The sequence below is a fragment of the Spea bombifrons genome, chromosome 4 (assembly GCF_027358695.1).
Source record: "Spea bombifrons isolate aSpeBom1 chromosome 4, aSpeBom1.2.pri, whole genome shotgun sequence".
Classification (NCBI taxonomy): Eukaryota; Metazoa; Chordata; class Amphibia; order Anura; family Pelobatidae; genus Spea; species Spea bombifrons.
In genome coordinates, this window is record NC_071090.1 from 27692879 (window position 1) to 27720310 (window position 27432).

The following is a 27432-nucleotide window of genomic DNA, read 5'->3' on the forward strand; positions in this document are numbered from 1 at the left end:
AGCTTCATGGGTTTGCATGGCTGAGCAGCTGCACACAAGCCAAAGATCACGATGCGCAATGCCTAGTGGCCACTGGACCCTGGAGCAGTGGAAATGTGTGGTTAAGAGTGATAAAACACACTTCAATCTCTGGAAGTCTAATGGACTAATCTGGGTTTGGTGGATTCCACAATAACCCTACACACAGAACCAGAATGCATAGGGCCTACTGTAAAGTTTGGTGGAGGAGGGGTAAGGGTCTGGGGCTGTTTTCCATGGTTTGGGCTTGGCTTTTATGTTAATGCTATAGCTTACAAAGACACTTTAGACAATTGTATGTTTCCAGCTGTGTGGCACCAGTTTGGGGAAGGCCTTTTTCTGTTTAGACATGACTTTACCCCTGTACACAAAGCAAGGTTCATAAAAACATGGATGATTTTGGTGTGGAAAAACTTGACTGGCCCACACTGAGGCCTGACACCATCGAACGCCTTTGAGATCAATTGGAATAGAGATTGCAAGCTAGGCCTTCTCGTTCAACATCAGCGCCTGATCTTAAACATGCTCTTTTGGCCGAATGGACACAAATTGCCACAGAAACACTCCAAAATGTGGAAAGACTTCCCAGAAGAGTGGAGGCCCTTATAGCTGCAAAGGGGGCAACACTATATTAATAACAATGCATCTGGAATGGGATGTTTAACAGGCCTATATAGGTGTGATTGGTGCTCCCATGCTGCCAAAGCTGAATGTCCCAGGGTAGCTTTTTGGTTAAGGTGTGTGTACATACAGTGGATATAAAAAGTCTACACACCCCTGTTAAAATGCCAGGTTCTTGTGATGTTAAAGTAGGATTTACCTGACATTTGCTTAGTTGCATCTTAGAGCAAAAGCCATTGTCCTCAGAGAGCTTCCAAAGCATCAGAGGGATCTCATTGTTGAAAGATATCAGTCAGGAGAAGGGTACAGAATAGTTTCCTAAGCATTAGATTTACCATGGAACACAGTGAAGACAGTCACCATCAAGTGGAGAAAGTATGGCACAACAAAGATATTACCAAGAACTGGACCTCCCTCCAAAATTGATGAAATGACGAGAAGAAAACTGGTCAGGGAGGCTTACAAGAGGCCTACTGCAACATTAAAGGAACTGCAGGAATTTCTGGCAAGTACTGTCTGTGTGCTACATGTGACAACAATCTCCCATATTCTTCATATGAATGGGCTATAGGGTAGGGTGGCAAGACGGAAGCCTTTTCTTACAAAGAAAAACATACAAGCCCGGCTGAAGTTTGCAAAAACAAACATCAAGTCCCCCAAAAGCACGTGGGAAAATGTGTTATGGTCTGATGAAACCAAGGTTGAACTTTTTGGCCATAATTCCAAAAGGCATGTTTGGTGCAAAAACAACACTGCACATCACCCAAAGAACACCATACCCACAGTAAAGCATGGTGGTGGCAGCATCATGGCTTGGGGCTGTTTTTCTTCAGCTGGAACCGGGGCCTTAGGGTGGAGGGAATTATGAACAGTTCCAAATACCAGGCAATTTTGGTAGTTAGGAAGAGGAAGTTCATCTTTCAGCACAACAACGACCCAAAGCACACTTCCAAATCCACAAAAGCATGGCTTCACCAGAAGCTGAATCCAATTGAACATCTGTGTGGTGATCTGAAGAGTGCTGTGCACAGGAGATGTCCTCGCAATCTGACAGATTTGGAGTGCTTTTGCAAAGAAGAGTGGGCAAATATTGCCACGTCAAGATGTGCCATGCTAATAGACTCCTACCCAAAAAGACTGGTTGCTGTAATAAAATTGTCTCATTCTTTAACATCACAAGGACCTGGCATTTTAACAGGGGTGTATAGATGTTTTATATTCACTGTATCATATCCATACCTGGGAACTTATGAGCTCCGGCTACCCGGAGCCTTCCCTTGCGGGACGCGGCCAGGACTGCCCACTGACGCCGGGGGCATTCCCGCTGACGTCGGCGGGAAACACCCCCCATTTAAAGAGAAAATGGGCAGGGAGCGGGGCGTGTCAAACCCGGAGAGTTCCCAGGTATGATCGTATCCCCCTCTCTTAGTGGTGTAGCTGACCTCAGGGAAGGGGTTGGGCCAGGTCTAGGTCCAAATATACGTGGAAAGCAAGGCAAGTGGGTGTGAAGTAGATGACAGTGGGTGTAACCTTAGAGAGTTACCAAACTGCTCCCCAGAGTCAGCATGTGGGACTTCATCAGTTGCAAGCCAGTTGTCTGCACCAGGTACGGGCAAGTAGTGGCACATGCAGAAAGTTGTACATTTAAACCTATAATTTCACGGCCTTTTGGACCATTAAGGCTGCCTATTTTTTCCCTAGGGTAACAACCTCACATTTTATTTAATCCTTGGTAGCCATATCTCTGCCCTGTGCATGTTTAAATTCCCTCACTGTTTTCTCCTCGACTAGAGTTTTGCGAGAATGCACAAATGGAAAAGCTGATTGCCTTGGCCTGTTTCCTAAAGCGTAAAGGAATGTAAGCTGGAGCTGAGCCAACTCAAAGTTCTCCTTCTTTTCAGTGTTTTGGTCTGTCTTTATGCTGCGGGAGAGTCCAGCTTCAACTATGTATATCAACATTGCTGATAACATAGGCGACAAATAATTGTTACTATCAGCTGGTTTGGAAATGGTCATTGGGCCACGTGACTTGTATGGTGATTCATATCTAACAAGGTAGGAACATTAAGTAACAATACATAGCAACAGTACACAGGTCGGTACACCCGAGACAACGAAGAAGAAGAATGTGCAGTTAATATGCTTAGAACTGATAAGGATTCCTCAAGCTACCATTTCCCATGTAGTGTGGGACCAGGTTCGAAAGGTGGTTTATTAGACCTTATAAAAACACATAACAAGGTGGAAACACCAAGAAAGAACTTATAGCAAACTACAATGCAATGGGAAAAATAAGTTTGTAGCCTTATACAACCCAGAAGAAGATTGATAGAGCCGGCAATATCCTTATAATTGGCATGGGTTCCACCAGCTTTCATTTCCCAGGCAGTATGACACCAGGTTCAAAAAGTTGTACATTAGACATTATAGAACATCAGGAAGTAATTCTAAACCTGGTAGTACTGAGACTGAAAATTAATGTTACTCATAGAGTGCCAACATTAAACATTGACAATATACAAATGGACAGTAATATTAATCCATTTTCCTTATAGCTGACTTGCAAGCCCGCAAGAGACGATAATGAAAGCTATGTAACTATGAAGTAGTTGAATCAGCAAGAAAAGAAAATACTTTGTTTTGTTAATATGATATGTTCAGGAAATATTTAAGTACAGTGCCCAAATAACCATGTGAATTCTAAAAAGAACAAATTACTGCTTATGAAATCCAAACCATTAACCTAATAGTGTTACTTGGGTAACAATTTTGCAGTATTATTATTTATTTTTTATAGAGCGCTATCATATTTCGTAGCGCTGTACAGTACTTGCAAATCAAGAGGATTCATGTGTTGACCCGCAGAACCAGAAAAGCGGCACTTCTCCCGGATTTCTCTGGATATGCATATGATAGGTAGCAATGATACTTGGCCAAGAGTTACCAGAACTGCCTTTTGTACATAACCCATATTATACTTAGTCATGAAGCTGGAGACTGAGTCCGATGCTTATAGTCTGGTAGATCATGAAATTGTTAGTTCAACATAGTCCATTTTTATTAAATGATTTATATAGCGCAATCAAATAGCTCAGCACTATTCAATAAGTAAAGAGGACTTAACAAGTAGTGTTTCACATAACTATTTGAATTTACAAAACAAAAAGTAAGCAGAGCACAGCAGAAACAAGTTTATAATCATGAAGGAGATGGTGGTGGGGGGATTACACAAGAGGTAAAAGTGCCAATGTTTGAGATAGACTAACCACACAAGTATATCTCAATGTAAACACTAATTAAGTAAATAATATCGCTGGACATACATACAGCTCGACTGCAAGAGTGAGGCTAGGAAAGGCTTGGCAGTGGTAGGTGAGAGGAGTTAAATCAGGTTAACTTCCTAGGTCAGGCTACCTGGAACCCTTCCTCTTCTGGTGGAGCTGCTTTGTGAAGGGGGCAGAGTTGGTCCCACGAAGCGCGGGGATAGCTGCAGATAAGGGTGGGACCAGCCCCAGATAGCTGTCAATTGTATGGAGGTGGGTGGGTGGTCCATTGCTGTTCTCCAATAGTAGTAAGACTAGATTGGAAACCATTGGTTTAAACAAATCCAAATTGTCAGGCCTTTTACTATTGGTGACTAACTTGATATGTTCAGCCATCTATGTATATGTAATTTTTTGTAACTAAAATAGGATATGACTGACAGCTGACCGCTGAATTAAATACATTCTCTATGCAGAAATCCATCATTACAGAGGCATTTTGTTCCATAACATTAATGGCCTTGGTTCGCATTAGTGAGTTCAATTACATCAAGTCAGCAGGTTTCTACTGGTCATATAGAAGCTATATATTTTATGTGCAATACATCAGCTGAAATCCAACCCTGGAACACTGCAGACCAGCCAGTTAAGGTGTTGATATTCTGCATATATTTTAGGAAATCAGAGGACTAATTGGCCGAGAAAATGTATATTACAAAAATCATCGAACTATGGCACAGAGAACAGGTTTAATTAAATAATACATTTTCAATTAAATAATACATTTTAGGCAAGGGTGGACGCTCCCCTGAGAGCAGTAAGAAATTGACCCTGGGCCTGTCCAAAAGAGTTGGTCTGACTTGAACTTGCGGAGGCTGTCACATAAACTGACCTTGCGGTAATGGTTTACCGGCTTGCAGTGTGAGAGCAGCTATTAAAAAAGGCTACAGTGAAGGCAAGGCTGTGATGGTTATTTGTGTGAAAGAGTGAGTAAGTGTGTTTGTGTAAGTGTTTATTATCATGAGTGTGTATGTGTAAGTGTGTGTGCGTATGAATGTATAGGTGTGTCTTGGCATGTATTAATGTGCAAGGGCATATGTATGTGTGTGTTTTGTTTATTTATTGCAGGGCAGCAGTGAACAAAAAAGGGCACTCGCTTGATTATTAAAGAGCAACTGCCACATTTATAGAATTTGGCATAACTAAATTACTTTGTTTGTCAATAGGTGTAATTATAAGAGGAAATGTGTCTAAAGTTGGCAAAGTTGATATCAATCAATATCCAGTCTTGAAATGCTCACCTTTCTCCTTACTAACTAAATTAATCAATTATTAGCAACTTAATTTTAGGGCAGAGAGAAGTCATTGGGATGTGTCACGGAAGCCTACGTGCCATGGGCTTCTGGAGGGGACTGAGTGCCAGCCTCCTTTCTACAGACTATGGGCCCTGGTACGGAGTGCCAGGTTTCCCAAAGTACCAGACACTCTAAAGACTGTGGAGCTTGGACAGATTTGGGGTTCCTGCATTTTGGGAGGGAGTTTATGGGTGGTTTTACTCTCCATTGGGTCAGGGCTGACAGGACAGAGATAGTATGTGCACCTGGATCTGATATCCAGCAGGTTTCAGACAGAAGTCAGGGAGACACCAGTGTTTACCATCCTCCCCACAGACTACAATAGTGACCTCCTACTGGGCTGAGGTGGGCTCAGTGCAAATACTGAGCCGTGTGTAAAGGAGGACCTGATGGAGAATTTTGTATGGCTTGTTGTGTCTATTGTATGTAAATTACCCCTTGTCCTGTTTTCACCTCAACATGAGTGCTGCCTGATGCTTGGAGTGGGCTGCTATGATCCTTTATTGTCCTTTTCAGGACAACAGCCCCACTGTGTAGCTAAGCTTCGGCTAGCCAGAGTGCCAACGCAGGTCCGGTGCAGCGACGTCCCCCCTTCTATCTACAACACTGGTTCTGCCTGGCGCTGAAGGGGTTAATTGTTTGTGACCCGGCAAGGAAGCAACGTATGGCGGGAGTACCCAGTCGGGGTACAGGGCGTCCCGTCACAGGATGAATAATTATGAAGATCCTTACAAGAAAACATTAAGGCAGCTTCTCTGATGGTAAGGTATAACTTGAGTTTTTAAGACCTATAAATTGCGTATTTTAATCTGTAAACACCATTATATACACACTATATGACAAAGTATGTGGACACCACTTCTTCATTATTGAGTTTAGGTGTTTCAGTCACACCCAATGCTTACAGGTGTATAAAATCAAGCACATAGGCAGCCATCTCCATAAATAAACATTAGCAGTTAAATGGGTAATACTAAATACTGTAGCTCAGTGACTTTAAACATCACAGGATACCATCTTTGCCTCAAGCCAGTTTGTGTACTTTCTGCCTGGTCCACTGTAAGTGCTACTATTGTGAAGTGGAAGCATCTAGGAATAACAACAGCTCAGTCATGAAGAGAGAGACCAGCCACTCTCAAAGTGCGGGGATGCTGTGTGTTGAAGCACGTAAAAGTCACCTAACTTCTGGCACATCACTTACTACAGAGTTCCAAACTGTTCCTGGAAGCAATATCAGTACAAGCACCGCGTGGCGAACTTCATGAAATTGTTATATATACACAATGCCAAGTGACAGCTGAAGTGGTGTAAAGCACACATACACTAGGGCCAGGAGCAGTGGAAACTATGCTGTTTTGATTCATGAATCATGCTTAACAATTTGGAAGTTGATTAATGAATCTGGTTTGGCAGATGCCAGGAAAATGCTACCTACTGGAATGCATAGTGCCTACTGTAACGTTTAATGGAGGAGGGATAATGGTCTAAAGCTTTTTCCAGAATTTAAGATAGGCCCCTTAGTTCCACTTTGTGTCACCAGTTTGGGGAAGGCCTTTTCTTGTTCTGACATGCTAATGGCCCTGTTCACATAAAGTGGCCTATACAGGGCACTGACCTCAACCCCCTGAACACCTTTTATGATTAATTGAAACACTGATTGCGAACCAGGCCTTCTTGTCCAACATCAATGCCTGACCACGCAAATGTTCTTTTAGTTAAATGGGCACAAAATTAAGACCGCGTCACATGGAGCATTTGTTACTGGGCCCCAGCATTGTAAGGGGCTGAAGGGCCCATATTTCTTAAAGGATGTAGTGAAGGAGCTACTGGCCACAGTACATACAGGATTTAAAAGTATTTGATGTCTTAACTTATTTCATTTTTACAGTGTAGGCACAAACCAGTCCCCTTCTGGTTGTCACACATAGTGCTAAAGGACAATTCTTAATATGAGATCATATTTTTTCCATATGATCTCTCTTCTTCTTCTCACTGGGGCACCAAAAGCAGAAGGTGGACTAAGGGGGGCAGATCCAGAGGGTGGCATTGCTTTATGGGTAGTTGGGATGATCAGAGATCTCCTTTTTTAAAATCACTCAGTTACATGATGGAGGTCTGTGACACTGGGCCTCCACAGTGCTTGGAAGTGGCTGGTACATTTCTCTGGGTTAGGCCTAGCCAAGCTCTTTGCCAAAGTAGACCACTGAGCTGTACCCCTACAACTTTTACATCTATGCTATGGTATGCGATGTGTTCATGTCACTCCCATTCAAATTTCTGTTGGCAAATAAAAAAAATGTAATATAAATTGAGGGAAATGAATACTCCAGCGTTCTTTAATAGAGTTTACAAGCTGATATTTACTTGTCACACCCTGATGAATACTTATGCTGGGAGTAAGAGAGGGCTCACAAACTGTACCTATATCTACTGTATCACAATGACTAGGATTCTGTTTCTTTATTACATTTCTTCGGAAGCCACATATATTGACGCTGGAACCATACCATTTCATTGCCTTACACTCTGCCTTATTTTACAGGCTTGCATATCGTCAACACAGAAAGTTGCCTGAAAGGTCCGACCCTGGGCCCAATCGCCAGGGGTATGCATTCTGAACACTTTACAATAATTGAACATGTGACATCAGGGTGGAAATATAATACTACAGCTTATAGTTACCAGCGTTCCTTAAAAATGAATCATGATTTACTTGACTAATCTATGTCTTGAAAAACAAGGTTTAAAACCAGTTTCAACTACACAATCCAATTATCTCCCTACAACTTGTAATAAGTTCTGCACATTATTCATGTGGCTTACTTTATGATACAGACTCACAGTAATACAAGAATTCTGCTGTGTAGCTTTGTTGAACTGTACCTGAATGTTTCAAAGAAAACATTATAACAATAATCATTTATTAAAACTACCAGTGATTTTTATGTTTTTCTTCTATAACAGCGTAACTATTTTGTAGATATTTAGCTGAAGGTTCTGCTTGTGGCAGGGCCGGCATTATTAAGTCAATTTCCTATTCTAAAATGATCACATCACCAATGATTTCTAACCTTACAACAACAATCAGCAATTTATTTGCCTCTTCAGAAAACAATTAAACAAACGTACTTATATTAAAATACACATCCATTGCTTACTACCCTGACTAGTAAACACTATTATATAGGTACAGTTAATAACTTTACAGTGCTTTTAACAAAAAGTATTTGCTCCTTCCAGATTCCTTCTATTTTTGCATATGTGTCACCCTTAAATGTTTTAGATCGTGAAACTTTTAAAATTGGACAAATATAACCAGAGTTAACACAAAATGCAGTTTTAAATGATAATTTCATGTATAGAAGGAAAAAGCTATCTAACCCTACCTGGCTACCAGTAATTGCCCCCTTTCTTACTAAATCAATGATTATGGCCACCCCTGTTGACTCTAAACAGCAAACAAATAAAAAAAATGGCGTAGGCTAAAAGGTCTGAAAATGCAGCGCACATTACCACTAAAGAAAGTCAAGAACAGAAGAGAAACAAAGTAATCGACACCTATCAGTCTGGAAAGGGTTACAAAGCCGTGTTAAGGCTCTGGGACGCCAGTGAGAGACATCATCTACAAAACTTGGACCAGTGGTGAACCTTCCCAGGAGTGGTCGACCTAGCAATATACCTCCAAGAGCTCAACGACTCGTCCAGGGGGCCACAAAAGCACCCAAACAAACATGTAGGCCTCACTTGCCTCAGTTAAGGTCAGTGTTCACAATTGTGCAATATGAGACTGTGCAAAAAATGGCATCCATGGAAACCATTCAGGTGAAAACCACTGCTGACTAAAAGAAAAAAAACACACAGGCTTGCCAAAAAAATATCTTGATGACCCTGTAGTAGTGTGTGCCTCTGTGGGATACTCTCACAGCAGGACAGGACACAGAAGTTTCAAAATAAAGACAGTTTAATTTTACTCTACAGCCCAATAAACAGACTAACTTTAGATGTTCACAACTTGATTAGTAAATAGCAAATAAAAGAAAACAGTTGAGTTCACACATAGGTAGGTATATGTATAACCATCAGGTAGTGTCCACTGAAAACCTGGAGACTTCTTCTCACACTGCCCTCTCCCTTAGGTTCAAAACTTCCAATCGATTAGTTTCCATGATCCATCTGTGCATCTGCTGCCTCTACACTGCAGGTAGAAATTTAAAAACCCGCTTCTCTTCCCTTTTTTGGAGGCTTTAACCCCTTAATGCCTTGCTAAGGGGAAAGATTTATACGTTCAGACCCCAAGACGTTAGAGATAATATTCCGTGGACTGATGAGTCAAAAGTGGTACTTTATGGAAGACATGGGTCCTGTTACGTTAGTTATAAAGCTAACACAGCATTTCACAATAAGAGCAATCATACCCACAGTCAAACATGGTGGTGACCTGAGTCAATCAAAAGGTCAAAATCTGAATAGAGATAGCGTACTAAAAAAATTGTATCTTGTCAATGTCAAGAAACAGAAGTGTGAAATTTGGCAATTTTGTACCATGGACTTTGTCCACAATGTAGAAAATCTTATTCAATTATTTTTATTGTAATTCTGATAAGATAACATCATTTTTATCAACGACTTGCTGCTGTAAACATGCAAAATACTATGGTGCATTGGTTGACAATGAGAGGCGGAAGGGCAGTCATAATAGTATGGTTGGGCCAGATGCATACAGGGGCCGGAAGTGGAGTTGGGACAAAGATCGATGGTACCAACAGAGGCCCATAATTGGCTGTGATTGCAGCAGTGGCGGCTGGTGGGTAATTCCAATGGGGGTTCGCATGCTGCTGTTTCCTCTCCATGAACACACAGAATAATGGCACTTTGTGCCTTGTGTTGTTAGCCCCGCCTCAGTCACTGGGGAGGGCGGGGAAACTCCGGGCTGGGCGGTGAGTGTGTTGGCTGGGAGCTGACAGCTGGGAGCTTCTCCCAAATGGGCGGCTCAGCCGGCGCTTTAGCAAATTGGGAGCCTGTTCATAGCTCTTTCTTGGCATAGGCAGGCAGGAAAAATCAGGGGAGAGGTGGTTTCATGCACACGTGAACCCCAACGCGTAAAAGGAAAAAAAAATTGCAAAATTCATCATAAATCTATTTTAATCTAAATTATATAGAATTACGATTTAATTTAGATTAAAATGGATTTTTTATAAATTTTGCTAATTTTGTTTTGCTTGGGGGTTCACGTGCGCATGTGCTCCTATGGAGAAGCCTCCACTGGATTGCAGGACAATGATCTGAAATACACAAGCAAGTCTACCTCTGAATGGCTCAACAGAAACAAAATGAAACCTTTGTAGTGGCCTAGTCAAAGGCCTGACTTTAATCTGATTGAGATGCTGTATCCAGGGGAGGGCTGGCAGCCTACGGCCTGGGGGGCAAGTCTAGTCAAGTGGCCCATTGCGCCACAGAATCAGCCCACCATCTATGCATATCTTTTCCTGATTTTCTAACACATGTTGATGTAATGTGATTGGGAGTACACTAAAAAGGTCATCATACATGGGACCCCTTAAGCCACAATTTAACACGACATGATTGAAATAGATGAAATAACACAAAACCTTCACTTTTCTGCTCACTGATTTCTGGGCCTAGAAAGTTTTGTCTTTTAAAGTGACTATGGTTCAATTTATTCTTACGGAAAGTAAAGTGCCAGGAAACAGGTGATCAAATACACACCAGGACAGGCTCTGTCACACCAAACACACACACCAGGACAGGCTCTGCCACACCGACACCCAAACACACACACACAGACCAGGGCAGGCTCTGCCACACCAACAGCCAAACACACACACCAGGACAGGCTCTGCCACACCAACACCCAGACACACACACACCAGGACAGGCTCTGCCACACCAACACCCAGACACACACAAACCATGACAGGCTCTGCCACACCAACACCCACACACACCAGGGTAGGCTCTGACACACTGACAGACAGACAAATGCACACCAGGACAGGTCCTGTCACACTGACACCCAGACACATACACCAGGACAGGCTGACACCCACCAGACAAGCTAAGCTACAATAAAAAAAAAAAAGGATTTTCCACACTTTGTCGTTGACCCCCCTTAGTGTTTTTGCCCCCTTTTGTGTAATGCTACCCTTGTGTATTGATGCCAGTTGCTACCCTTGTGTATTGATGCCGCCACCATAGATAAAATGCTGCCTTGCAGTATGGGGGATGTATATCTGACTAGTTTGTTCATTCTTTGAGTCATCCCCCATACTGAACACTACACATTCAAGCAATGGAATGGAGAACTACTCATGATAAGCTAAGGAAAAGACATTAGCATTATTGGAGACAATAGGGTCAGATAAACCTTGTGCCTTCAGTAAGAGCAAAGGTGGAGGCAGGAAAAACACCAAAATAAAATAGGGCCAATGGCAATATAAAACCAGAGACAGGGGAAATACTGTAAAAGGATAAGCCCTAGCCTGGACACAAAAGAACCAAGGCCTGAAAGTGAAGCTTCAAAACCCCCTGGTACTCAATCCCAATGCCTGATTGGATGGTGGAGTCACTTGGCCAGGTTCAGCCAATCAGAAGGCAGGAGTAAGGGCCAGCCCCTGATTGGCTGTTGGAGTCAGCTGACAAGGCTCAGCCAATCAGCAGCTGCAATATGTAAGGATGTGAGGGCATTCATTTATGAGGGGGTGCTTACTGGGGGCGTCACATAAATTAAAGGGGGGCGTTGGGTGGTGGGATAAATATACAATGTGGGGCTGGATGAGGACAATACACAAGGGTGTGTGGGGGGCAGTGGGGCATTCATTTACATGCAGAGCTGGCTGGGGGTCATCACATAAAAACAATACACAAAATAGGGCTATCTGGTGGGATAAATATACAATACAGGGCTAATTTTTAAGTTGAAGATTTTGTATGGCCTGTGAATGATGATATAAATATCCAAATGTCCCTTGGCAGAAAAAAGGTCCCAGCAGGAGCTCTCACCAAATGCAAACAAAAACAAAACAGAGAGGAGAGACAGTTGAAAAAAGGGCCGCTAAGGAATTGAACCTAAAAACTCTAGCACCCTAGTTCTACACCTTAACCACTACACTCCAGACACTAGCAACACTTTTATCTGTTGTTTTTTTTACCTAAATGCAGTCTTGTAGCTAGCCTTCCTCCCAAACACACAAAATAAATCAAAAGAATGGTGGCTTGCAAGGGCAGAGACTTATGTTTTGGTCTATGTCCAGGAAAAGGTAAAGCCTGAAGGAATTGATCCCAGAATCTCAGGAACCAAACATTGCACCACAGAGAACAGGGTAAGTGCCGACATAAACAATCCTTTAGTTTTTACCCCCATACAGTCCTTTACCTAGCCTGACTCCCAAACAAACGCACAAAAATAAACTAAAAAGGGTGGCTTGTAAGGGCAGAGACAAGATGTCTTATGTTTTGGTCTACATGGTTACTAAGAATCGCTTTTCTTCTCAAAAAACAAAAAAAACCAAAAACCTGAACAGATCTAGGTAAAAATGAAGACATAGGGAATTGAACTCAGAAGCTCAAGAAACCAAGGCCCTTATGCCAGAGAACTGGCATAAGGGACTGGAGAAACAATCCCCAATACAGTCCTTAACCCCTTAAGGACAATGGGCGGTCCCTAAACCCATTGAAAACAATGCATTTTGAGTCTGTACATGTACAGGCTTTGCCATTAAGGGGTTAAGCTGATGCGACGCCCAAACAAACACACTTAATAAACTAAAGAATGGTGGCTTGTAAGGGCAAAGACAAGATGTCTTATGTTTTGGTCTACGTGGTTGCTGAAAATCGCTTTTTCTCCCTTACCAAATGCAAAAAAGCACACAAAAAAGCATCCAGGAAAAAATGAAATTTAACCCTCAGAGAATTGAACCCAGAAACTCAAGAATCCAAGATGAACACCTAAACGGTTACACTACGGAGACTATCCTTTAGTTTCCAGTATATTCCCGAATCTCTAGCTAGGAGTAGTGGTTAAGGTGTTGGCTTTCACCCAATTGCTTGTAAGTTCAAATCCGGCCAGTTTTTTCCCACCCCGGTAATGATGGGTGTTAACTCCCCTTGGCAAAAGCAGTGGTAATTGGTAAACATGTTGCCCATAAAACCAAGAAAAAAAAGATAATTTAGTTGCTCATAAAAAAATAATAAAGTCGCATGCAATATGATACTAAGCTGGTTTTACCAGTTTTTGATTGGTCAGCTGACTCCAGCAACCAAACAGCAGCCGGCCCTGGCTCACCTCTCTCTGATTGGTCAGCCCTGGTCAGGTGACATCACCCACGAATCAGGAGGCTAGGGCTCAGGGCCTGCTGCTGATTGGCTGTGCCTAGTCAGCTGACTCCAGGAACCAATCAGCAGCCAGCCCTGGCTCACCTCTCTCTGATTGGTCAGCCCTGATCAGATGACACCACCCACCAATCAGGCAGCTAGGGCTCAGGGCCAGCTGCTGATTGGCTGAGCCTAGTCAGCTGACTCCAGCTAACCAAACAGCAGCCAGAAGGCTTCACCAAGCTGGTTCACTAACCAAATTAGCATTTTCTATAGCCTCCCTCTAAAGGCGCAGGTGCTAGCACTTCTTATCCTCTGCAGTGACAACTACAAAGCAAAGGAATATAGAAAAAAAAATACACACACTTAAATAATTCATTTTAGTTCCATAAAAGAAAAAAATTTGAGACGTTCCTTAATGTGCCACACCAAGTCACTTCCTAGGTTGGAGTTAAGTCTCTATTGGCTCAGCAAGACTCCATTCATTTGTGATTGGGTGTAGCATTTTCCATACTTCCGTTCACTCCAAACTGGGATAGCAAACTCCACCGAGCTGTTAATGTGACAAAATAGACAAGGCAATTCATGCAGGACACACTGCTTGTCATATCCCACAGGTCTGTGCTGTTAGCTGAGCCCTCGGACCGTAAATAACGTGTGGGTGTTTTGTGGCCACCAACTTGGAGCAGAAAAACACCACTTTACTACCAACAACAGGAAAGGGTACTGCCTCTATCTTCTCTTTCCAACCAGTTCACTACCCCTGCTCCCTGAAAATCAAATCTAGCATTTTAGCATTTGTAACATTTTTACTCATGGTACGTAGACAGTGGAGGACCAACTTATAACATGCTTTCCTGACAAGCTTAATGCGGTTTGTAGATGCTTTTCTCATCCAGCTCCTCATCAATCTGTGTATTGCCTAAGGATTTCGAGCAGGTTCTCCAGGGCACTAGTAAAGATATCCAGAGGTAAAAAAAATTGTAAAAAAAATCATATTGCATCTATATCCACTTTATATCAAAGTAAAACGTATTACAGAACAAGTTAAAAATACTATTTTGTTTTTGTGATTTGCTTTTTCTCTTGTGGCCGTGCATTCCGCTATTGGACAGGCCATATCTTTGGGACTGCCACCTGTATAATAGGGAAAGTCTCTGAATGAGATTTATTGAAAATAGCCACACATGCATTATTTGTATATCTGGAAAGTCTCAGGCTGTTGCCCAAAGATTCCAGGATAATCACTTTTTCTCTGGGTCATCATTTGAAAACTGTGAGCCACAGGAGCGGCATTCTGACATGCCCCACTTCTCCACGTCGGCGGAAATGCCCACCAGTGTCAGCAGGAACAGTCACCATCAGCAGGAAAGCCCACTGTTAGCTGCAACCTGCAAGGGGGAGCAGGCTCCAGGTAGCCAGAGCCATAAAGTTCCAAGGCATGATTATGTGTTGCCCACTCAGATTTTGTCCTTCGTAATGCACAGGAGTTGAAATGTTTAAGGCCAATGAGTTTTAACTGTAAGTATCCTAAAAATGTCCTCTTTTGTAAATAAACCTATACACAAAGTACAACTTCGGTTCATTCACATTATGATCATGGCTGTCATGCATAGCAATTTAAGCTCAGCCACCAGAGAAGAACACTAGTGTTTGGCAAGAGTAATGAGCAGATAATATCTTATTTCTTATATACCCATTAGATTCACTTGAGTGATAGGTCATCACCCCTCCCCCATGCCATGTGATTACTGTATACAAGTCATCTGGAAAGAAATAGAAAGAATTTGAATGGGGGATGGGGTCATGTCATGGTATGCACAGGTCTTGTAAGGTCATCCATTGAGATCAGAAGCTTTGAAATTTCACCTTATGTAAACAAAAGCTTTATTTATAGTATAGGTATTAAATGTTTAGAAATTTAGAAATTTTAGTGTAGTAGATATTATTTTATAATAAGTTAATCACAGAAAGAATGTTAATCCTCAGGGAAAGACTTTGTTTCCCAACTAAGAAAAGGTATATACAGTGGTGTAACAACCGTTCCTGTCTCCTGTAGTGGTGGGCAGGAGGTATGTATGTATGTATATGTGTTTGTGTTTATGTATGTATGTATGTGAGCATGAATGTGTATGTATAGGTGTATTTGAGCATGGATGTGTTATTCTGTTTGTGAGCATGGATGTGTAAGTGTTTGTGTATGGACATGTATTTAAGTGGTGAGACGGAGTGTGTGTTAGAATGAATGTGCACATGTGTGTTAGTGAGTATGAGTAAGTGTGTCATTTGTATAAGTGTGTTTACATATGTGTGCCAGAGTGTATGTTGGAAGCGGGGTTTGGGGGCAATGATGGCACAGACAAGCTGTGTGGGGGCAAAGATGGCACAGACCAGCTGTGTGGAGGCACCTACAAACTGGAGCAAAGATGGCACAAACAGGCTGTTTGGAGGTTAGGATGGCACTGCTAAACTGCTTGGGACAAAGTCACTAACAAGCTGTTTGAGGCAAAGGTGGCACTGTGGGACAGGACATGTTGCTTGATGAAGTTGGGGGCCCCCGGGGCAAATTTTGCACCAGGGCCACATGGTTTCTCTTTAATCCCCTGGGAATATAAAACATTCAACTTTTTCGAGCTTAATATTTTCATGAACAACATATTTTTATGAAAACAACGTCACATGCAAGTAAAAGAGCCTATCTATATTTGTACTTGGAATAGAACGTGGATAGGGGTAAGGGCATTAACGGGGTATAGGCAGCCAGCAGAATAATGGGGTTTGAAGTAGGGCTGCAACTAACGATTATTTTCATAATCGATTAGTTGGCTGATTATTTTTCCGATTTATCGATTAATCGGATAAAAAAAGCAATATGCAAATTTTTCATTTATTTAAAATAAAAACTTGTAATTTACATTAAGATGTGTCATTAACACTTTTTTCTCTTTATCACAATGGCATTTCTCTATTCACCTTCTTATTTTACCGATATAATTTAAACTATATTTTAAAGGTACAAGAACCCAAAACACATTATGTCTCAAACTAAGTTTTACCAGTAAATATTAATTCATGTAAACAATTTTTTCATAAACTATGATTGAGAAAAATGTAGGGCTGCAACTAATGATTATTTTCATAATCATTTAGTTGGCCGATTATTTTTTCGATTAATCGGATAAAAAAAATTAATGTAATTTTTTCATTTATTTAAAATAATTTAATAAACAAACAGGATGTTAAAAACAAACATAAAAAACTTTGAGAAAAATTAATTTCTTGTTTTTATTTCCAAACCTGCCCCCCCCAGTTATGCACATTTGAGCCCAGGCTTCCCACACTGCCTCCCAGATATGCCACATACTCCCAGATATGCCACATGCCTCCTGGACATGCCACACTGCCCTCCCCACATATGCCTTATACTCCCATATATGCCACATACCCCCAGATATGCCACTCCGCCCTCCCCACATATGCCTTATATCCCCTGATATGCCACCAGGGGCGGGCTGGGCCATGGGGCAGGGGGACAATTGCCCCCCAGGCCACCCTAAATACTAATAAAACGGCCGGCCGAGTGACCGATGCGGCCCCACGACCGTCATGGCCGTCTTAAATGCGGGACAAAAGCCTGCATTAACCGTGTTGGCAGAGGTCACAACCCCCGCAATCACTTCCAAGGATGCCCTGCCACTTACCTGTATGTTGCTCGCTATGCGAGCAGCGTCTCTTGTTCCACCCGAGACAAGCAGGAAACCAGCGGAGTCACGCTGACTCCACTCCGTTCCTGCTTTCCCGGGTGGTACAAGAGAAGAATCCAGAGGGACGCAGCGGCTCCTGCAGAAGTCTGCGAGTGGCACAGAGTGATCTGCAGCTCAGGTAAGGGGGTGGGGGAGGTTGTATGAATGGGTATGAGTGATTGAGGGAACTAATGAATATCTGTCAATGAGTGAATGAATGAGTATCTGTAAATGATTAGTATCTGTAAATGAGGAAATTAATATATGAATGAGTGAATAAATGTTTGTGAATAATAAATTAATTAATGAATACCTGTGTGATTGCATGGAGGTGTAACTAGGAGAAAGCATTGCACAGGGAGGCTGTTTGAGGATACCACAGGCAGGCTGTTTGGGGGCAAAGGTGGGAAGTCCTATGCTTCCATTCTGGGTGTTGGGCAGATCCTGTGAGTGAAATCTGGGTGCTAAGGGGTTACTGCAGGGCAGCATTTTATCTATGCTGGCGAGATAGATAACACATGGGACATAGATGGGACCATTACACAAAAGGGGGCAAAATAACTAAGTGGGGGGTCAATGAAAAAGTGTGGAAAATACTTTTTTTATTATTATTGTTGTAGCTTAGCCTGTCCCGGTATGTGTGTCTGGGTGTTATTGTGACAGGGCCTGTCCTGGTGTGCGTTTGTCTGTCAGTGTGTCAGAGCCTGTCCTGGTGTTTGTGTTTGGGTGTCGGTGTGGCAGAGCCTGTCCTGGTGTGTATTTGATCATCTGTTTCCTGGCACTTTACTTTCTGTAGGTACCCTCAATCCCATTACATTATATCACATCACATCAACATGTGTTAGAAAATCAGGAAAAGATGTGCATGGATGATGGGCTGATTCAGTGGCGCAATGGGCCACTTGACTATACTTGCCCCCCAGGCCGTAGGCTGCCAGCCCTCCCCTGTATGCCACTGTACCCCAGATATGCCTTATACCCCCAGATATGTCACACCGTCCTCCCCAGATATGCCTTATACCCCCCAGATATCCCAGAGTGCCCCCACAGATTCACAGACTTGTTCACAGCACACTGATACAATACTTTTATAAATAAATACAGGATTAATCTTCACTGCCCCCAGGCCCCATTCCCTCCAGATTGTAAACTTGTGAGCAGGGCTCTCTCCACCTAATGTATTGATTTGTCTTAGTCTGTCAATTCTCATCTTGCCATACCCCTTGAATTGATGTATTGTATTTAGCACTGCATAAACTGTTGGCGCTATATAAATAAAATATAATAATAATAATAATTTAGATTCCCCTTAGTTTGCCCACCTTTACCTCTAACTGCACTTTAAGTTAACCTTATTAACATAATTAAATTAACCCTCAGTCCTCAGCATTAAATTAACCATAACTGCCCCTAAATTAACCCTAAAGACCCCATAAACCACAACTGCCCCTAAATTAACCCTAAAGACCCCATAAACCATAACTGCCCCTAAATTAACCCTAAAGACCCCATAAACCACAACTGCCCCTAAATTAACCCCAAAGACCCCATAAACCACAACTGCCCCTAAATTAACCCTAGATACCCCATCAACCATAACTGCCCCTAAATTAACCCTAAAGACCCCATCAACCATAACTGCCCCTAAATTAACCCTAAAGACCCCATCAACCATAACTGCCCCTAAGGTAACCCTAATGACCCCATCAACTAAAACTGCCCCTAAATTAACCCTAAACACCCCATTAACCACAACTGCCCCACAGCAACCCAGATATTAATTTTATACTCACAGTTAGATGAATTGTTGAGCATTTTGATCGCAATAAGGGGCGGGGCCAATCATCAGTGTGACTGCAGGGAGGGACTAGGAGAAAGAAAGGGGCGGGCCAATCATCAGTGTGACTGCAGAGAGGGACAGGGAGAAAGAAAGGGGCGGGGCCAATCGTAAGTACAGGGAGGGACTGTAAGTAGTAACTGCTGTGAGTCACACTGAATGAAACGGATTATAAAACGAGGGGTATTTTAGAGAGCATTTGCTCTGAAAAAAACCTCATTTTATAATCAATAAAAATTGCTTCAACTAAGCGATAATGATATTCGTTGGCAATGATTTTCATTATGGATTATATCGATTAGTTGCTGCAGCCCTACTACTATCCCAGGTGACCTCAATCCTACCCCACTGCAAAAGGGGAAGGCTGGTAAGGTACTGCTATCCTGGGTACCCCCACGCCACCCAGCAGCCGACAAGGACAGCACCAAAAAACTGGGAATTTTAAGCCAGATATATGTAAGGGGCAGGCTGGTGAGACACATGCCATGGACCCAGACAAGCTGTGGCTTTAGTAGGTGAGCCTGTCAGCAGAGCTCCAGAAAGGTGCCTGCCATTGATAGAACAGAGGATGTGGGGGTGACATTGACCTCATATACTCTAATGTAGTATCCGCCATCCCATACGCTGCTCCTCAGGCTCTCCTGCTCAAATGACACTGGCTCTAAAAGTAGAATAGAATCTTAAAATCCCGACTACATGATAGATGACTTAACAATCCTACTAGTTGTTTCTTCCCATTGCCCTTTGGCTGCTGCCCACTAAATTCTTCCAGTGGTTCACTGTGCATGCTAAAGTTTAAATGTCTACCCCTTACCAAAATGATTCCCTTATCTCTGCTCTTACCCATACGAACTGCTTGCTTCTTTAATCTATCACTTTCCCCACTCATGTCTGTAGGACTTCGCCCTGCAGCTATTCTCTGGAACTCTCAACCCCGTCCTACCAGATTCTCCCATATATTCCAACGTCACATTTGCAAATGTACACCTACTTTTATACAATGTATTTTTCTATGATAACAGTGTCAGGTCAGCTATTTGTTATGGAAAACTACTTCTGCCAACATATTGTTTGCATACATTGTCCATCTCTGTCAATCCGATCTGTGAGACAGACATGGCGCTAATATTTGCTCTGTAAATAGGCAGTTTTTAGACTTTACTTAATAGTAAAATTATTGTACTTTAAATTACATTGTCCAGTATTTTGGAATTCTGTTCACGGTACGTGCCTTGCTTCTTTTATAAATGTTCTAAATAGACTTGTAATTACATTAAAGTAAGCTACCATTTTGTGGAAACTGCTATCCGTATTAATATTAAATAGAGGACATTTTGAAGCTTCACTATGCTATGACTGTTTATTCTGTACAGCCCGTGTATAATGCCAGCTTTGCATTACTAATCCAATTGGGGACATACCGTACAAAACAAACACTTGGCTTGTAGGAGGAAATAAACTCCTCCTGCTCATTCCCACTTTATAAACTTTAAAAAAAAGTCCGTTGGTCAGGTAAAACCAACAAATAAATGGCGTCGCGCTTCGTTAACAGCATGTGCGCAACCTTATTGCGTCACTTCGTCCCTTAACAAATATGGCTGCGCTAGTTTCACCGATGACCTTTACCCCGCTATGAGAGTACTTCCGTCAGCAACTCATCTCCCATAATGCCACGGGGCTACTTTTGGCCAAAATGGCTACTCCCATGCACCGGCTGATCGCTCGGAGGCAGGCGTAAGTACGACTAGGGCTGCAGAAACTAATCGATTATGAAAGTCGTTATCAACGATTTTTATGATCGATTAGGTGAACCGATTTTCTCCAATATAGGATTAGGGGTTTTTTTTTAGAGCAAGTGCGATGAAAAATAGCCCTCGTTTTATAATCCGACCTTAAATGGAGGTCGGACTATAAGACTAACATCCAGATCCCCCTCAGCGCTGCAGGGGACCTGGATCTTCCTCTTTGGCAACCGGCGGGTGTCTGTGCTATGCTTGCAGACATCCTCCGTTACTGCCCTCTACTTACGCTGGCGTTTATGATGGAGCACCGGCGTAACGTGACTTTCCGGCGGGGGGGCAGAGTGACTTATCAAGAGTTATTAAAGCATACCGGGGGGGGGAGTATCGGGCAGAGTGACATATCAAGGGTTATAAAGCATTTTTCATACCTCTTGTATACCATCTGAAAGAGCAGTAACTCTGTCCCAGAGAAGGTAACTTCTGTTGTTGCTAATGTATATGGCTGTATTACAGATTTGTATAAATTGAACATTAACGATAGCAAAAAAAATGCATTTGATTAAATAATATCTAAATAAATTTAACTTACTCTTATTGAAACGGGTGAAATGTTTTGGGAGTTCAGAAAACTAGATTATAGGTAAAGGAGAATATTAACACATGTCAGACCTAAAACTAAAATGTTTTCTCAGCTGTCTACTTCTCTTTTCCAGTGAGGCTAATAAGCAAAATGTACGTTGCCAGAAGTGCCTCGAGTTTGGTCACTGGAGCTACGAATGTAAAGGCAAAAGGAAATATCTCTACAGACCTTCCCGAACAACGGAACTAAAGAAAGCCTTAAAAGAAAAAGAGGCCCGCTTGCTTATGGGTCAAAGGTAGGCTATCACCTCCATCACTGGGGGAAAAAGTCCAACTTTGGTTTGGTTCCACATTAAACCATGTAAACTGAGAGGGATGAGCAGTGATTTATTTACCTTCCGGCCCCAGCCACCCTCTCCTCATCAGGTCTGGACTGCTTCAAAAGACGTGCTGAGCCTTTAAGGCACGGAATGCTGGGATATGATGTCATATCCCGGCGCTGTGTCTTAAAGGCGATCTGCACAGCCTCTATAGTGTAAATGAGCTGTCTGAGAAGATAAATTAGATATCCCATTGAACAGCAGGACACTGGGGCACCTTATGGCCCAAGAGCGTTCTATCCCCCATTTTGACAGCAGCGCGGACTGCTGCCCGCCATAGGCCTAGTTGTCCTAGGCCTGGATACATCACTGGGGGATGGGTCCCTGGTTCCTGCTTGCATGTTCTCCATCTAGAGCCGTTATTACACTTTGTCTTTAGATTTCCCAGTGTGAAATCTGTTCGCTGAAAGAGCTGTAGATTTCTTCCAATCACACCTTAAATAGCCGTCTTCTTTGAGATGAGAATCTCTCCCTGTCTTTATACCCAGTGGTATCCTCTAGAGGTCCCAGGTTCAATGTACTAATAGAATCGTCACATTCAAATTCAGTTTGTCTTGCTGTTAATTTTGCTATTTTGGGTGCTATGATCTGTGTTATGAATGATATCCGAGTGAAATAAACTAACATATTATTATTTTTTCTTTATATCGAAGTGGTGGTAACAGCGTTCCAGAAATAAAAGCAAAGAAGAAAAGGTGAGTTCCTTTCTTTTCTCATCTAGTATGTTTTAAATATTTATTTTGTGTATTTTGAGGAGCAAGGAAGGGTGGCTTCCCTGGAGGTTAATATAACATACCACCCAAAATAAGCATATTTATTGAGATGGATTTCCTACCTAGCTCCTGGATATTTGATGGGATGGTGAATCAGAACCTTCTGTGGTACAGTGTAGTGAAAGAGTTCCTTGTCCTTATATGGTGTGATTGGGGCTATTGGTCATAATGTAACCATTCCTATCTATGGATCTCTGCTTGCGCAATGCTTGCATGGATGTTTTTTTTTTTTGTTTTTTTTTTTTTTAAAGCACTATCAATCATTTTTCAGATCCAAAAGTGTTACAAGCTCCAGTAGCAGCAGCAGTGCTAGTAGCAGCAGCAGCAGCGGCTCCGATAGCGATTCTTCTTCAGAGAGTGACGATTCATCCAGCTCTTCCACATCCTCTGAGGACAGTGACAAAAGCTCTTCAAGCTCATCGTCTTCCTCACAAAGCTCATCTTCCTCCTCTGAGTCGGACACAGAGTCCAGCAGCAGCACCAGCAGTAGTGAGAGCAGCAGTAGTAGTGGAGACGACAGCAGCTCAGAAGATGAGCCAATAAGAAAGAAAATCAAAAAATAGAAGAGGAAGAACCAGAGAATGGCGTCTGAAACTGTTAATTCAAGATCTTGTATCTGAGATTTCAAAAAAGACTTGTCCTAGCTCGTATCTAATCCCATGTATATCTTGATTGATGTACACGTTTCAGAAGCACCTACGTTTTTAGAACTTTTTTATTTTTAATTTCAAGACATGGCTAAAGTGACTTCTTTGGAAAAGTCTAACAGGTTACATTGGCAAATTGGTTTCTAATTCCTTCTTTGTGAAAGATTACAGATTAGACAAGTGGATGTCACTGGCCCCGCTGCATTCGTTTGCTATATCTGGAGAGACTAAGCCAATGTGTTCACTGGTTGTACATAAACTGGAAAAACTTTTTTTCCCAAAAGTGTTAACAGGGTGTAAGTTATGAAGCCAGGTTTGACCTTGTATCTGGAAAATACTATAAGTGTTTTGTCAAATATTTTTTTAGCAAAAAAAGCATAGAAGAGTTTACTAGTAAAACGCTAAAATGGAGGAGAAAGGATATTATACCCACAATATTTCTACTAGTTCTATATTTTGTGCAATGAATGAGAAGTCCAAGTACATTTTCTTTGTGCAGTGGAACAGATAACTGACTGTATTTCCACATGGTGACGCATCTAATTTTTAGCACTAAAATATAATTGCCTTGTAAAAATGTTTTGGGTTTCAAACAGTGTGCCTTTTTATTTTAAGGAATGTGTAGCCTTAAAATGTCTATAATGTAAAAATTGTCCCTAAATTTAACTTGTTGGACCCAGAGGCAGCTTGGTGCTTTATCTTTAACTTTCAAACTGCTGGGTTTTTGTTTTGGGGGGGGGTCTCTATATATAATATACATACATACATACACACACAAAAAATTGGGTTCAGTTATATTGTTTTTCAGGAAAACTAACATAATTGCAAAAAGCCTTTCTAATGATCAATTAGCCTTTTAAACGTGAATTAGTGAACACAACGTGCCACTGGAACATGGGTATAATAAAAGGGACTCTGACCTCTATGAAGATATTCCATTAAAATCAGCCATTTCCATCTACAATAGTCACTTACAACATTAACGTCTAGACTGTATTTCTGATCCATTTGATATTTTAATGGCCCGATTTTGCTTTTCTTTCAGAAGGAAATTACTAAATGACCCCAAACTTTTAAATGGTTGTGTGTGTGTGTGTATATATAGCAAATGGTCATAGTATATAACAATATGGATGGGAGTCTTTTTTTTTTTATACTTTATTTGTCAGTCGTACAGTAAGATTTCAGAAATAAAACATCCTAAAAGTATCCAATGTGAAAAGCAATGCATTCCAGATTGGGTCTTGGTTATCTCCATATTGAGAATGTGAAAGGATTAGTCCAATAGTTGAAATAGTTTTCTGTTTTTGAGCTCGTGTGACAGGGTGTCTGAAAGCCACAGTTTACTGTTTATAACGAAGCGATATAGTGAGTTGTACTCTGCATCCTTTGTACAAGTTTTAATGTACTTTGCCAGCTCTGATGTGGTGTAAATAAGCCTCACTAGTAAAGAAATGTAAGACCCATCTTTTAATAAATTTGGAAACGTTAATATTAAATCCTATAGTTTAACTTGTATTTATTATATATATTGCTGATATTCATTTTTAGTATGCTTCTTGTCGTCGTCGTCCCCCCCCATCATGGTTGGGCGCTACCTTAGGCTTGTCCCACGGCGTCACCCCAGCCAGCCAGGATATACTGAAATGTCATTTCCCAGCGCGATGCATGTGAGCCGCGGTGTAAGGTCACTGTGGAGGCTGTGCCAGGTAGGCTAATTTTAGCCGGTTATGAATGTATTTTTATGATTATTCAGGTAAGGTACCAAAGCACAGAATAACATGATTCAGGATTACCAAAGCTTGCTTTCCATTCTTATCTTGCAGGTACAAATCAGCATTCTGTACTTGGAGAGGAAACCAGTGAGGTACAAAACTGCTCAGGTTTCTTTTATAAAGTGCATTTTACATCATTATTATCTAATCACAAAGGTAACATTTACATTTTGTTTCCTAGACATCACAGCAGCCGGGGGATATATCAATCCCCACTTCATTTTTGTTTAAATAAAACGATAGGATAAAGAACTTCTGGGGTGCATGTAAACAGTTTTAAACAATACTTACAGTGCACGTCAGCAGTGACCTCTGCCAGAAGAGAACGCCTGATCGCACAATTGGACTTTCCTTATGTCATTCCTACCTTATGTACCAGTATGTCCTATAGGGCTTGTCCATCTAAGTCATTTGATTATGTAGAACCGATCCAACTGAAATTCACTGGGGTGTGGCATGCCAATTGTCGTGATCTGGAGACGCTCCCGCAGCATACCTGACAGGCATCGTGGCAAGCCTCCATCGTACTCCGTGCTGTACAGGAGAGGGCACTTGCACCCATACAAATGTATAAAGAAAATAGGCAATGTGCAGGAATGCTGAAAACTTGGTTAGTCCAGTGCCTCCGTGCAAGACTTTACGTGACCACTCTTACCCAGAGATGAATTTTACTAAATTTAAACTAAATTGCACAATTGGCCAGGTACAAGAGAGAACTTTGATCTCCCCAACCGGCCTATTTACACTACGAAGGCTGTGGTGGCTCCATACATGTCCATAGGCCTCATTAAAAGGAGTTGTGTGTCTTTAAAACACAACATATCCCGGCGTCATTATTGTACCTGTACACCAAGATCAAAGGAAGAGGCGGCTGGGGGCACTGCTCTAGGTTGAGCCTAGAGCCACCACAAAAGTAAATACATCACTGCTGTTACACTTTAACTGTCTCGTCTTTTTTGCTGGGTGTATGCTGAATTCTTGATTTGTTTTGTGTGTTACACACAAGCAAAAGAAGTACATAAAATATTTTTTGACATGGCAAAATTGTGGATAAGGGCTCCTCTTTCATCAATTTTCTTAGCAATAAGTGGGTTTATTTTTAATAAGGAACATTTTTTTCTTGTGGTGTATCTTTGAAAACCAGACACACTGTACTGCATTATTATTACCACTTGAGGGCAGCATATATGTTTGTTCATAAATCTGATGTTGTGGACACAGCCTTGGTCAAACCACTAAGGTCAATAAAACTTACTTCAACTTTAAAAGGCTCAGCATCTCCCACTCAGCCAGAGGAAAGCCATATGGAGACAATAAATAAACCATAACCTGAAGAAACATCATCCCCTTGCTGCCCTCCCCACATATTTACACACTCTCACACAAAACACACCCTCTAACACGTCCACGCTCATACACATACATACATACTCCCTATCTAACTCCCTTATCATCTATCTCTCTTAAACCATGTCAAATGCCCCCAGTGCCCCCTGGCTTTCAACATCAAGCAGTCTAACTCCATCTGGCTGTGTTTATAGAATTCTGGACTGGTCTATGGCACAATTGCCCCTGTGCCAGTCAGTTGCTACACCAGTTTACACACACTCACATTAACATGCATATGCAATACATACTTACACTAACAAACACTCTAACACACACTTAAACACGTGTGCTAACACACATACTTACACATACACACTGATGCTAACAAACACACACTCTCTAACACATACACCCTCTAACATACAAACATACATGCATACATACATACTCCTTACCTAACTCCTTTGCCCTCTCTCTAAATCCCTACCTAACTCCTTTGCCCTCTCTCAATCCCTACCTAACTCTCTTATACACTCTTTCACTCCCTCATCCCCCCTCTCTCACAGTTTCCTTCCACTTTCCTTCCTCTTACCCCTTTACCTTCAAAGCGCCATCTTTCTACCTGCTTATGTGAACAGTCACTTTTTTTTACTGTGAGGTCACATGACCTTCCATTATCTGACCCTGACATGAGGATGAGCAGGGCCGTCTCTAATACGGAGCAAAAAATGGAAACTGCCCGGAGCCCAGTAATTCCTGGGTGCCCCATAGCAGCTGCCTCTTGAGCCCGCAGCAACTGCATTTACACAGGTCACAACTGCAACTGGGCCCACCACTCTAGCGGGCACGGGCAACCACAGCGATCGCTTCCACGGGCAAGCAACATCTCTTGTATTTCTAAGTGGATGCAGGAACACAGCAGAGTCACATTACTTCACGTTTCATGACCCTGCTGCGATCCTGCTTCCTTTCCCTGGGCAAGCAATGCAGTGGTAAGCCCGTGCTCAGCCCCATTGTTATCAAGGATACCACCACCCCA

The 27432-nt window shown here is 42.0% G+C and overlaps 1 protein-coding gene across 1 annotated transcript; it reads left to right on the plus strand.

Annotated features, from left to right (window-relative positions):
- The first annotated feature begins 20819 nt into the window (after positions 1-20819).
- Positions 20820-23609, plus strand: ZCCHC10 (zinc finger CCHC-type containing 10). The gene is made up of 4 exons (XM_053463343.1): positions 20820-20902; positions 21624-21785; positions 22523-22564; positions 22914-23609. The coding sequence occupies exons 1-4, from the start codon at positions 20862-20864 to the stop codon at positions 23203-23205; spliced, it is 537 nt and encodes a 178-aa protein (XP_053319318.1). The 5' UTR covers positions 20820-20861; the 3' UTR covers positions 23206-23609.
- The last annotated feature ends 3823 nt before the right edge of the window (positions 23610-27432 follow it).